We start from the raw sequence: 14274 nt of genomic DNA, 5'->3' as shown, positions 1-14274 counted from the left end.
GTGATTTGATTTCTTCTTTCAATTTGTTTTTTTTTTTTTTATTATTATTTCCATGTTGTGAAGAATATTGTAAATATATCCCGCAATTCTATCCCGATTTTAATCTGTGTGTGTGTGTGTTTGTGTCCATTTATACAAGATGCATTTATTATATAATAATAACTGTCCTGCCTCTAGTTTCTTAATTTGTAAACTCTAAGCGTCATTTCAAAGTTGCTTCAATATCCATATATCGACGATATATATGCACTTTATATATATATAAATACAATATACAATATTATCATATAGGGAGTAGTTCTCTTAACTTTTCTCTCATGCAATATACACAACTAAAAAAAAAATAAAAAATAGAGTTGAATAGATATTTTCATATTCATTCCTCTAGGCTAAAATAACGTTTTTCTCTTTCCCTCTCTATGCTTCTCTTTCGCTCACTCTCTTTCCCTTTCCGGTACAATATTATTATAATAATAATCGTATGTATATGTATAACTGATTCGATTTAAATCTTGGATTTGCTTCGGTGTTTCTTTTCACTTGGTTTCTGAATTTTAAATTTTGTGCAAAAAAATCAAAAAAATACACAACGAATTTGTGAGTGTGTGTGTTGTGTGTGTGTGAATCAATAAATAACAATGAGGAGGATCAAAAGACAGTTTAAAAGAGGGGACAGAGAGAAGGGTGTGTAGGAAGTAGATCCTAAAACTGTTGAAGGAACTGCGCAATGAATATTAAAGCTACCTTTAGAAACCTCTTCCTTTCTATCTCTCTCTATCGTGTGTGTATAGCTGCCTCTCTCTCGCTCGTTCGCGTGTGCTGTCTCTCACACTCGCTCAATCACATGTCGTAACATGTTTAACTAGTGTAACAATTAATTTAACTTCAGTCGTGATCGCTGCTCCGCCTCTGTCGCCGCCTCCTCGACGATGTCACTTCTCGCTGCCAAAGAGCTTGCCCAAATGCGAGTTCTGATTGCTGTCCATGATGTCCTTTGAGCCAGCTCCTCCACCGACTGCGGCTGGCTTCGGCATTGGCGGTAAATTTGCAATCTGCACCTCGTGGCGAAACAATTGATTCACGCTGCGTCCCACCAGCTGTGCGGTTAGCTTCTTGAATATGTCCTTCTTGGCCCGATCCACCTTGTTGCCCTTGACAGGCGCCACCGAGATCTTCTCGTCGAACTTCTGCACGTCCGCCGCGTTGACGCTGGGAATGTGCTGGAGCACCTCGCTCAGGATGGGGAACTTGGGACGCAGCAGCTCGTAGAACTGCACGCCCAGCGTGATCAGTCCCGATTGATTGGCCTCGTGCTGGCCATGCACCTGCATCCCTTGCAGGACTGCGGTGAATGCGCTCACCGCCTTATTCTCGTCCATCAGCTGCTCCCCGGCCAGGAATCGCATCACCGGCGCCGCAATGTTCACCGCCTTCATGCTGCACATTCCATCGTTCCACGCGATCGCCTTCAGCAGCGTCATCAGTATGTAGTTGCTGATGTGTCCGTGGCGCAGCAACTTGCTGCCCAGATCCGAGATGATGTCCGAGAGGAGCGCCGTCTGTGAGGCACGCGTCTGCGGTGCACTGTCCATCGAATGCTCCTCGTTCTCCATGGCCACCACATTGGCACCGCCGGCGGCGCTCACGTGATCAGCGCCAATTTGACCACCGACCAATGCGATCTTCAGCACATCGAGATATTCGCGGGTCAGGGTGCGATTCAGCTGATCCTCGAGCACCTCCTGGGTGTCGGTGGCATCTCCGTTTAGCTGCCCGGACTCGTACAACGCCGAGATGTAGTGCCAACGGCGCGTCAGACGCTCGCACATCAGCGGGGTGAGGTGGGCGAACAGCGGCACCAGCACCGAGTCATAGAAACTGGGCGGGCACGAGTAGACGAAGGGTTTGAAGAAGACCCGAATGATAGGACGCAGGCGATAGTCGGGTATGATGTCCACGCAACTGAACACATTCGAGATGATGGCATCCGACAGTCCCACCAGCTGGTACAGATCCCGACCGAGCGAGGGACCCGCGCTCCCCATCAGATGGTAACAGCCCTCGGTGACCAGCGACATGAACGATTGCATCTTCTCGAAAGCCGTCGGCTCGGTCTTGATGGTGGTGTCCAGGGGGTCGGCGGGCACCGCACAGATCGCCATCAGCAGCTTCTTCTCGTGCTCGAGCATGCCGTGGATATTCCGATAGCCTTCGGAGAGCGCTGCCAACGCTTCGGGGCGAAACAGTTCGTTGAGGACACGCATCAGGCTGAGTACATGCGATAGCAACGGCACCACATGATTGGTAGCGGGATTGCGGCAAATGGGATTACCGACATCGGTGCACCCGATGACAAAGCCACCTCGCTGCGCCCGATCCGGATCGTCGGGCCAAGTGCAGCGCTTAATCACACCGAGGACAACGTGCAGAGCGTCTAGGATGCGCATGCGATGCGCCACAGATGGATCACTCTCGATGTTCAGCACGGGGGGTTTGTCCAGTCCAATGTAGTGCATGAATTGAAGCGGCGACTTGAAGGCGTCCCCAAAGTGCAGCCACTCGTTGCGCTTCTGCTGCACGATGTGCTCGATGAAGAGAGTCTGACGCTCAAAATCCCCAAAGTGGTTCGAGATGAGGATGAGCGCCTCCTGAAGCGTGGTGCGCATCAAGCGATCCAGCTGCGCACCCGAAGCGGGATCCTTGAGCAAACACTCGACGTGCGTGTTGATCTGCTCGAACACCGGGAGCAGCAACAGCGGATATTTGTGCGCCAATTTGACGAGCAGCGAAGCCGCATGACGTCGCAAATTCTTGGCCGCCTTGAGCTGCACACGCTCTTGTTCGTTGGGTGGCTTCAGCACCAGAGCGCGAAAGATCTTGTCGAGGACGCGGGGAAGGAGCGCCACTCCGCTCATGGCCACGCAATTGTTGGAGGTCAGCTGGCAGGAGGACATGCTGAGGAAGACGAACAGCGCCGAGATGCAGGACAACAGTATGGAATAGATGAGGGGATTCTGTGTCTCCAGTTTGAGGCAATCGCCGAGCAGCCTCAGTCCATTCGCCACCGACGGACGCTCCGACACCAAAAGTATGCGACTGAGGACGCCATCGAGCACACAGACAAGCGCATCCCACTCCAGGTACATGGGATCATGGACGCTGCAGTTGCCGTTGTCGGGCGAGGCTTGTGTTAGGCGCAGACGCGACTGCAGCCACTGTTCGCAGTAGCCGTAGGTGACCAACGGCTGGACGAGCGTCGCCTGGCGAAAGATCTCGAGGAAGTCGGTGCGACAGCGAAAGAAATAGACGGCAAACTCCTCCTCGCTGTCGTACTCCAGCTGTATGTAGTAATCGGTGGTGCCCAGCTGCTGTTGTTGTTGCTGTTGCGGATATGGCAGCTTCACGATGCGCGGCGCAATCGTGTGGATCAGCTTGGGAATGTAGTTGACCATCAGGTAATCCTTGGAGCAGCCCTCGTGCTTCAGCAGCAGCTGCCAATTGAGAGCCGCTCCGTGTGCGACACTCAGCGACGGATGCTGCACGAGCAGCAGCAGGCACTCAAACATTATCTCAAGATGCGCCGGTCGCTGGATGCCTTCCTCCTTGCCCCAGAGTGCGACCAGCTGCTGCACCAGGCCATTAAGCATCTGGAGGAGCTTCTTGAGGAACGTGTGCTGTTGCTCGATCGACTGAGCGCTGCTCAGATCTGGTTGCATTTGACTGGCGGTGTAAATGTAGCGCAGCGGCTCCTCGCCGTACAGATGCAGCAGCGGCTTGCGCTCCTTCGTTTGACCCTTGCGATTGGTAATCTGGCCGAGACACTCGGCGGCATTGCACTGGAATGCTTTGTCGTTGAGGAGTATGCAGAGGAAATGCATCAGTTTGCCATTGCTGGACATGATGTGTTGTATGCTGACCCACTCGACGAATCCGCTCATCGTCAGCAGCACCATCTCGACGACCCGACTGTGTGCGTTCGCCTGCTGAAAGTTGCCCAGTCTTGTGGTCTCACGAAATGCCGTCACATGCTGTTCGATCAGTCGCAAAAAGAACTCGAAGATATCATTCATGTTGTTGTTCAGCGCCTGGTACATGTCCTTGCGTCGCTGATTCGATTCGATGGTCTGCAACAGCGCCACATCCTCGACGAGACGCAGAAAGACCATGAGGACGAGCTCGGTTTGTGCCTCGCCAGCGTTGCAGGCGAGCGAGAGTTCGGGCAACAGGTCGCTCCACTGTTGGGGCCACTCGCGCTTGATCATCTCGACAATGATGCGAGAGAGCGCGTCCTTTAAATGCATTAGTGTGCGATCCTCGGCGGGACCCACGCCCGAGTTGAGCATCTTCATCGCATTGTCCTTGATGTACACCTTCTCCTCGTGTGTAATGCAATTCCATTTGAATTTGATGGTATACTCGATCAGCTGGAGTCCAAAGTGACGCACCTGCTGATTGTATTGTGTCGAGTTGGCCAAATAGAGTCCCACCTGGGCGCACATCGGTGACTCGTCCTTGAACCGTTCGCAGGCCATGTGTGCCTCGAGACGTGCCTGTTGCACGGTCATCGGATGTAGTATCAAGTCCACCGCCTTGGCCAGTTCGGCGGCCAGCGCCTCAGTCACGCCATGCTGTGACATCGCTGTCGGTTGTCTCGTCTCTTTGCCAGATGTGTGTCTTGATTTTTATCGCTAGCTGATCTTCGTTTTTTCTCACAAGCCTTGCTTGCTGAGTCGGCAATCTGTGTGCAACAACAGGGAATTGTGATTGTTATTCAGGAAGTTGGCATATCACATATCAAATGATGCAATTTGGCATGCAGTAATTTAGGCATCACTTGATGTAAATAAACAACCAGCAAAACACACTCTCACACACACACACATTCACGCATACACGCACACGGAGATGCAGTGGCATGCACACGCATTTTTGCGCACTCTGGCAGACGCATATTTGCGCACGTCTCCTTTTTGCGTTGACTGCGCGTCGTCTTCACACTCCATGTGCAAAATACACACAGCACGCACATACATACATACACTGCACTCTCTCGCATGCAAGCGTGTGTGTGTGAGTGACAAAAGTAACGGGCATCCTTTTTCAGCCAGTAGCAAAACTCAACAAATAGCACAGCAACAACAAGAACGAAAACGAAAACAACAACAGCAACACTTACCCACTCAATTTTGCCGGTGCTGACGAGCAAACGAATTTTGGCCAATGCCAAATTCTGCCGCTACTGCTTGTGCTCCTTGCTTGGCTGCTAGGCCGCCGCCTCTCGCACGCGCGCTTATGTGTCTGCTGCTGTATATGTGTGTGTGTGTGTGCGTTTCTCTGTTTGGTGAGTGAATTTTTTTCGCTAATGCGGTTAGGGCCAAAAGTTATTGAATGTGATAAGACAACGTTTCGGTTTTTTCGTTCGTTTTGCAAACTGGGCAGACGTTTTAGTATTAGAGTGCGAACACGTTTTCACCATCCAGCCAGAAGACTCATTCGCAGGCAAACAATAATAATACAAAAACGAAAAATAAATGTGCCTTCACATTTGAAATTATTTGAGAGACTGCTGAAATGTGTCTTTTTTTGCGGAGGGGGCTACTTTTTTGTCTGCCCGTCGAACGAAGCATGCTAAGTCGATTACAAATTTGGGGTGCGATAGCAACACACACGACTACTGTTTATCGATGTCAGAGTGCGGCTGCAAATGCGATAATTATTCAATTGAATGGGGGAAGAAACACTTTCGAAATAAATTATCAAACCATACATATTGTGTATATACATATTTAAATATATTTTAATTTACATAACTTGTCGCATGAAAAGTCATTTGCATGTTTATTATGTTGCACTGCAGTTATCGAATATCGCAACGCGACACGTTAGTGCACTTTGCAACACTGCTCTAGTGCTAGCAAGCAAAACAACAAAACAGCCGGGGCGCCCGGCATGTGTGCAAAAATGCCAAAACGAAGCGGCGAAGCAACAGAAACACAATTCACGTTTTAACGTACAAATAACATTACAAACACGCGACAAACATAATAATTAGTGATTTGCAGCAGACATTGCTTGATGAACAACGAACAACAGTATAATATCAAATAGCAAGCAAAAATAATGGAGTGGTATGAAATTGAACTGGACGGCGGTCGAACTTGCAAATTTCCTGACTACTTAATACCCGGCTTCGCGGATCAGCAGCTGAGCAAGCAGCAAAGCGAACGCGGCGTCAGTGGTAAGTGTGTGCAATAGTTCTACTCGACAAGTGTGTATTTATGAATTTTTTGCTGACAGCTGATTATATTGGCGGCATCATCAACGGCGGCAAATGGGGCTGGTTAACGCGTCGCCACGCAACAGACTCTACGTTGCTGATCTGTGCGCTGGCCGGCGGCGGTCTGGTTGCATCGCACACATTCTGGCGCGAGAACGAGAAAAGCGCGACTGGTGCGGAAGAGCGCTGCAGCATACGCTGTGTGGAGGAATTGTTTCCGGAGCAGGCACTGCATGACCGTGTACTGCTCGCCGTGTGCTTGGAGCTGGGCCAGCACAAGACCGATGTGGCCATCTATACGCCAACAGACAGCCAAGTGCTGCGCTACATTGAATTGCATCCCCTGGGCATTGCGGTGCGTTGCATGTCCTTCCTCAGCAAGACCAACTGTGTCTTGTCCCTGGCGAACAACTACGATGGCTGCCTTGCTTTGGGCACCGAGTCGGGCGTTGTGCTGCTGCTGGATGTGATGGCCAAACAGGTGATCGAAAGTGGCAGCCAGGACATCATCTATCCCGCTCAAAAGCAACTCCTGCGTGTCCCAGTGTGTCTGCGGCGCGTGCAGGACTTAACCTGGGAGACTGTGAATGCGCTGATCAAGGAGTGTCGCAGCGAGGACACGCATATGCTCATCCAACTGGAGTTGGCCAACCACAAGTCGCCTGTTACGAGCAGCATTTGCAGCCTGCTGCCGCTTGAGTTCATGTCCGGCTTCGCGGCTGGATTGGAAGATGGTCGCATACTGCTCTACGATCTGAACCAGAAGACGGTGCTGTCACAGCTGCGGTTGCCCTCCAACGAACCGTCCGCGTCGGTGGAAAAGCTCTGCTATATACTGCCTCCGGATGATCCGAAGCCTGTCTTCTACATTTTTGCCGTGTACAATCAGGGCGGGGAGCAGCTGTTGAGCACGGTGCATGCGATCAACTTTAAGCGCCGAATGTCGCTCGATAATCGACAGAATTTTCTGCTGCGCGACTTTCAGCTGGCGGCGCCTCGTCTCCGTCTTCTGCTTGATGCATCGGCCAGCACTATGATTAACTGCACCACCGTCTCCAGCTATCCCACCGAAGATGCCAATAATGGCACTTTGCTGACCGTTATCTGCTGGCATTCGTACAAGGATCAAAAGAACAAATTCATAGTGTTCGATGTGAATCAATGGTACAAGGATGAGATGCCCAGCCAGCCAGCGAGTCGCCACGAGCATCCGCACTATCTCTGTGGCTATCTGTTGAGTGGCCTGCCCATGGGCTTGGCCTTCCAGCTGGATCCCAGCTCCGTTGTGCACTTTGCCTCGCTGCAGCGTCACGATGCGCACTTTTATCCCAATGCGCTGTCGTTCGGTAAGCTAAGAGAGTAAAGTTCTCCTCCTTCGGCTTTAGCTAAACCCTTTTCTTTTTAGAGTGCGAATTGCTCACCACGAATGGATGTCGTCGCTATGCTCATGTGGGCGTGCAGCGTCGCTTTCTGGGCTCTTTGTGCAGTCAGCGTGCGCGCGTCTTTCTCAATCCCGAGCCGTATCAGCTGGAGATCATGGCGCTGTGCCTTATGCCGCAATTCTGCGAGCATAATCCCAATGCCAAGTTCTCCAAGGTAAGATATCGGTTTACACCACTTTAACAATTTATAATATATAACTTGCGTTTCCTTAGCGTTCCATGTACGAGCTGATTCTGTCTGTGGCCTTGGAGCACAATCGCATGGGACTGTTGAAGAGCTGTGTGCAGAGCTGCTTAGATGGCAGCTTCACGTGCAATATGCTGAGCACCACCAAGCTATCGCTTTCGATATTCAGCAACTGGCTGGTGCGACGCGCCGCACAGATCAAGGAGCGCTGCTCGGAGCTCTGCCAGGGTATCTTCGAGCACGACGCTTATGCGTTGGATGACCGCGAATGCGAAGAGTTTCAGGTGCTGAACACACAGCTCTTGCGACTCCAGCAGCTGCAGCAGTACATTCTGCAAATGGGCAAGAATTGTTTGGGGCCCGAGCTGTTGCAGGATCTCGAGAGCACAGCTCAAGCCTTGGGCGTCCTTCACGAGTTCCAAAGCGCGCTCTACTGGCTCATTGAGTGCCAACTACTGCCGGACAACAACAGCAACGAACTCGAGCCGTTGCGCTTGGACTACGCCGAGCGTCGTCGCCTCCAGAATCGGCGACTCTACATCGATGAGTTGGTTCAACAGCAGCAAAGTGAACTGCAGCTGCAGTTGGACAACTCGTTGTATCCGCCACAGTCACTGCGCTCCCTGATGCATGTGCTTCTGCTCCCTGATGTCCAGTTGCAGCGCAAGCAGCAGCTGCTGCTCTATCTTCTGCTCGACTGGGACGCCATTCGAAGCAGCAACGAAGATAAAAACAGCAGTCAGCTTTTTGACAACTTTGTGCTCTCGTTCAACATCGAGGAGTCGCTGGTGCGCTGCGTGCGCTCCTTTTGGCTGTTGGATCGTGATCAACTTGCGGTACGTGATAAACATTATCCAGTATTAAGCTAACACTTGAATTAGTTTAAGCAGCAATTATAGTTAGATTTCCTCTATCTGGGGAACTAGTTTGTTAAGCTACCAAATCGTAAAGCAAACCTCTTGAGTTGCAGTAACTACAGCATTGTTGTCGGTAATTTGGATAGTCTTAGTCTCCGAGACTGTTGTTTAATTTAAAACAATGAAAGGCGGACTGTCGGCTGTCGTTTAATTTAGAAAGGAAAGTTTTAAGTATAATTTAGTTATCAAATTTAAACTATAAATTGAAAATTCAGTAAGTTGTTTTTAACGATAAATATCTAATCTAATCGCGTAAATTAGTTAAATAACCCAAGCGAATTACCCTTTACAGCAGTCAAATTAGGAATACCTTAACTTGGTATTTGGCGGGGAAAAGGACTATGATTACCTAGATGACTAAGGAAAAAGTTGCTTACCTAAGCAAGTTATTGTTATTATTTTATTGAAATAGCGAATACGATTCCCTATTACACTGAGATGAGCCAAAGCGACTAAGGCCTTCAGGCTATGGTAGAAAGTATACGACTAATTTCTCTATCTCTCTTCCCCTCTAGGATGCGGTGGAGGAACTGTACCGCGGGGGCAGCCAAAGCTTTCAGTATGCCGACTGGCAGACGAAGCTGCTGGTGGAATCGCTGCTCGCGGGTGGCGCTGCCAAGGAGGCGATGCAGGTGGTGGTGATGCCACCGGGACCCATCTCCGCGCAGCTGAAACTGCGCGTCCTGCTGGATAACAATGACATTCCGCAGGCCTTCCATCACGCTCGCATCTGCGAGGATGAGAACGGACGTCCGTTGCTCGAGTACTTCTTTGAGCATTGCATTCAACGCGGCATGTTCAAGGTGTTGGGCAGTCTCTGTCTGCGGGAGCACGAGGAGCAGCTGGTCTATCGACTGTTGCGTCAGTGCAACACGCGCAAAACGGACTCGGTGCAGTTGATACTGCTGCTGAAGCGCTGCAAGTACATCGAGGCGGTGTCCTTCATGGACGAGGCGGCCGAAGCGCAGCGCCGACGCTCGACTCTCGGCGACAGTAGCGCAAGCGACGAGACGAGCACGCTGCTCTCCGCCTATCGCACCACCATGGCACCGGTGACGCAATCCATTGCTGGCACCTATTTCCGCATCCGAGATCGCCTCAACGGCCAGCAGCTGGGCAATTGCACCCCGGAGCCATTCAGTTGCCAGCTGGCCAAGCAGAATGTCACCGGCAAGGTGGGCGGCATCTTTCAGAGCTCCGCGCTGAGCGCCCATTGGGCCACCTTGGGCTATGCCAACGAACCGCGTCCCCTCAACAGCCATAACATGCCGTTTCTCCGCAACGCCGCTCAGGCGGCGCGCCAGGGGCCACTGCATCGTCGACGTTTTGTGCGTCCCACGCCGTATCAGTATGTGGAGAAGCGTCAGCTGGAGGTCGGACATCGTCAGTCGTCGCTGCAGTTGGCTAAGCGACGTCGCGTGATGGAGGGCGGCAAAATCTGGAACGATCTGACGCAACTGAGCGAGGAGAGGGAACTGCAGCAACAGCAGGAGGAGCAGTTACAGCTGCACGATCCGCAGCAAGTTCTTGCGCTGCTGCAGCCGCCTGCCTTTTTGCAGCTCAAGCGCAGCCAGCCACAGCTGGAGCAGCCGCAGCAGAAGCAGCAGCTGCCGCTACCACAGCAATTCCCCCGTCCGATCATTGTGAAGCGCAGGGTGTCGCCACTGTTGTTCCGTGAACAACCGGAAACGCCGACGGCAACGGAGCGCCGAAGTTTTAGCTTCAAGCCACCCATTCAACTGGAGCAGGAGCGAGAGCGGGCGTTGGAATTGGAGCAGCAGCCGAATGGCGCCGAGGAGGATGATGTGCTCTTTATGGAAATCGAGTCAGAAGCACCGTCACCGTCACCTTCCTCCTCCTCATCCGACTCGTCCAACTCCGAGTACTTGTCGCCGCTGCCATCGGCCAATGTCTCGCTGCAAGTGGCGCAGCTCGAGGAGGACCCAGACCTGGACCAGCAGCAGCCGCGGGAGACGCGCCTGGAGGTGGAACTGCCAAAGCAGCGTTCGCTGATGGGTCCGCCACCAAGTGGACCACAATCGCGCAGCAGCCTGCATCAGGAGCAGAGCAGCAGCGGTTTCGGGAGCTTTGCCAGCATTCAGACGGGCAGCAGTGCCTCTGTCTCACTGCTAAACACCTTTGTGCCGCCGGTTTGCTCCTCAAAGATGTGCGAGGTGCAGTCGGGATTGCAGATGACCACGCCCAGTGTCAGCAGCTCTTTGGTGGGCAGTCACTACGTGAAGATCTCGGAGCGCACAACGATTTGTGGCGATATCGAGGAGCCTAGCGTCGTGGAGTCTCCCATGCCCGCAGCCTCGGTCTGGTCGGCGCCTACCGCAGCAGCATCGGCTGCTGCAGTTCACCCGGGCGTGGTGCGGCTTTTGGACACCACGCTGGGCATGTCCAGCTATGATGTGACAGCTACGGAGCAAGCAGCGCCCCAATCGCCAATGGAAACCATTGATCTCGGAGATGACGACGAAACTGAAGATGATGATGTTGAGATGCAGCAGGAGGAGAATGATCTGCAGCAGGTGGAACTTGCCGTTCAAGAAGATGGGGATGCGGAGGAGGAGCACAGCTCCCGTTCTCGTTCCCGCTCCAGCAGCGTAGAGCAGGTAGACGACGACGACGACGAAGAGGACGAGCCCAATGCCCTGGACTACAATCGCGCCTCGCCTAGCTACAGCATCAGCAGCGAGCTCTCGGACATGTCATCCACGGACCTGGTGACTTCCCTGCCCTCCGACGTACGTCAAGATGCGCCCGTCTACTCCATTGTGGTGGAGTCGACCAACTCGATAACTACCTCACGCTCACCCACTTCGCACACGCCCACCTCCTTCCTGCCCAGCGACACGAATGTCTCGCAGAATTCGAGTCCGCGAGCTCCGCACGGTGGTGCCGGCGATGGCACCTTGTATAGGGCCAACAGCTTGGAGACTGTCGATGATTTGGACACCACGAAGGGTTCGCTCGAAGAGGATGACGACGTGGATGAGGAGGATGAGTGCGTGATTGCCTTGGACGGCACCGAGGTGCGTGGATATGTGGCCAGACCGGAGCCCGTTCCCGCCTGCAGCAGTGCCGAACTCTTTGCCTTTAAGCAGAGCGACGATGCCGGCGGCATCGCTAGCGGAGAGCAGGGCGAGGGGCAAGAGGAGCAGGGAGCTGGCTGCCCATCGCTGGGCGCCACGGCCAACAGCGACTCTGTGCAGGCGTACACCATTAATCTGGACAGCAGCGAGCCAGCAGAATCGTCAGGTATTCCCCCGGTAGCTGCTGCCACTTCCGAAGAAGCTGGCGACAACAACAGTCGGGACTCGGTGGCCACAGTGGCTAAAGTGCAGCTGAAGGGTGATGCGGAAGTAGCTGAAGATGTGCAGGTAGAAGAGATGGAAGTGGACGCTTCGGTGCAACTGGACTCGGATGTGGAGATTATGGAGCCCGATGAGGTGTCCAATCACAGCCTGCGTCTGGAAGTGTCCGATAACGAGGAGGAGCAAGCGCAACCTGAACAAAAGACTAAGGAGAAGTCCGAGTTGTCGCCAAAGCAGCCGGATATCCAGAAGGAAACTCCCCAAGCCAAACATTCGTCCCCTGAGCCAGAACCCGAACGGGTAACGGAGGTAGAAGTGGAGCCAGAACCAGAGGTTGAAGCGGACCCACAACCGGAGGTAGAAGTAGAGCCAGAACTGGAGGTTGAAGCGGAGCCAGAACCGGAGATTGAAGCGAAGTCAGAACCGAAGGTGGAACCAAAGCCAGAACCGGTATTGGAAGTGGAGCCACAACCTGAGGTAGAAACGGAGCCAGAACCGGAGGTAGAAGCGAAGTCAGCACCCGAGGTAGAAGCGGAGCCAGAACCCAAGGAAAAAGCGGTGCCAGAACCGGAGATTGAAGCGAAGCAACAGCCAGAGGTAGAAGCGGAGCGAGCACCGGAGTTAGAAGCGGAGCCACAACCAGATCCCGCGGTTGGCAGGCTGCGAACGCGACGCAGTGTATCGGGCACACCACCGCCGGTGGAGCGCAGGAGCACACGTCTGCGCAGCACAGGCAATTTGTCCGTCGACACAACGCCCAATCGCGCCAGTCCACTAACGCTCCAGGGAAGACGTCGCAGCAGCCTGGCCAGTGAGGATTTGGCGGAGTCCCCGCAAAATGCACGGGACAGTCCGAATAGTGTCGCCTCGTTGCCCTCCACGCATCGCATGCGTCTGCGCAGCTCGGATTCGAACTCCAACATCACAGCAATGGAGACATCGAGCGAGTTGACGAAGCGTGACTTACGTGCCGGTTCCATGCCACCGATGCCCACATCCTCGACCTCCACCGGAGCGGTGTTGACGCCCAAACGACGCCAGAAGCTGCTGCCAAAGCCACTCGAGGCGATTCAGGAGAATGCCGCGTTGTCGTCGTCGTCTTCGCCACGCACTCGATCTCGCACCCAGCTCAATCAGCCGAGCCCAACCGAAGAGGATGAGCCAGAAGAGGAGACAGGCGACAACAAACGACGAACGGCACGATCCCAGAGCGAACCGCACGACAGGTTAACCGATAAACGCCCTCAGCCAGCATTGCCCTCACGCAAACGTGGTCGAAAGTCCAGCGTGGAGTTGGAGTCGCAAGCGGAAGTTGCACCAGACACGATGGCGACACCGTCACCCGCTCGTGTTTTGCGCACCAGACGTCGCACCTTGGACTTAGCGACCGGCGAACCAAAGAGCTCGAGCTCATCACCAGTTCCTGTTTCTGTTCCTGCAGCCAAAGCAGCGCCCCGCACACCAGGTAAAGATCGGAGATCATCCTTTGCTTAACTGCATTCTAAAACTCCGATTTTTGTTCTCCCTGTTTTCTTGCAGTCAACGAGGCGAGCGTGCCACCCAAGAAACGCGGTCGCCCCTTGAAGAATCCGCCTCCATAGGATTATTAAATACTATGCTAAACGATATATATACATATGTTTTGGATATATTGAAGCCACATTATCAATGAAGCAGATGCCCACTTTTTTTTGCAATTATTTCACATGAAAATTTCAACACTTGTCAACGGTCATTTAATAGCGATTTTCACACAGTTATCGATAACTCAAGCAACATTCATGATGTGATCGATGAACGCCGATAAATCGCGTTGCGCGTTGTTGTCAGTTAACATTTCAAGTTTATCGTTTTACAAATTCAATTGAAGGTTTCGAAATTAATTAGTAACTAAATGGAACTCCTATTTGCGATCGATGTATTGCAATAATAAATATTATTTTGGCATGTTTTTTTCTCACGTTAAATAATTTGTACGATAAATTGAAGATTTTGTGCTTTAAATATAAATATATGTTAACCAAAAAAAAAAAGTGATTTTACATTATAATGTGTTAAACTGCTTTCAATAACAACTATTAAGGCACCTTCAAACACATTTGCTTTCGGAATTTCCGTTTCGTTTCTTGAT

General features: G+C 52.3%; 2 protein-coding genes across 2 annotated transcripts; one reads left to right on the top strand and one right to left on the bottom strand.

The window, feature by feature from the left end:
- Positions 1-22: 22 nt before the first annotated feature.
- Positions 23-5606, bottom strand: LOC117578285 (exportin-5). The gene is made up of 2 exons (XM_034263721.2): positions 5177-5606; positions 23-4738 (listed from the first exon to the last, which is right to left on the bottom strand). The coding sequence occupies exon 2, from the start codon at positions 4635-4637 to the stop codon at positions 933-935; it is 3705 nt and encodes a 1234-aa protein (XP_034119612.1). The 5' UTR covers positions 4638-4738; positions 5177-5606; the 3' UTR covers positions 23-932.
- Positions 5607-5837: 231 nt separating this feature from the next.
- On the top strand, positions 5838-14141 carry LOC117578291 (protein ELYS homolog). Its single transcript, XM_034263731.2, has 6 exons — positions 5838-6238; positions 6298-7623; positions 7683-7873; positions 7933-8742; positions 9339-13608; positions 13683-14141. The coding sequence occupies exons 1-6, from the start codon at positions 6121-6123 to the stop codon at positions 13742-13744; spliced, it is 6777 nt and encodes a 2258-aa protein (XP_034119622.2). The 5' UTR covers positions 5838-6120; the 3' UTR covers positions 13745-14141.
- Positions 14142-14274: the final 133 nt, after the last annotated feature.

Source organism: Drosophila albomicans, chromosome X, assembly GCF_009650485.2.
Source record: "Drosophila albomicans strain 15112-1751.03 chromosome X, ASM965048v2, whole genome shotgun sequence".
Lineage (NCBI taxonomy): Eukaryota > Metazoa > Arthropoda > Insecta > Diptera > Drosophilidae > Drosophila > Drosophila albomicans.
Note: the sequence above shows the minus strand (reverse complement) of the source record. Positions and strands in the feature narration are given on the sequence as shown.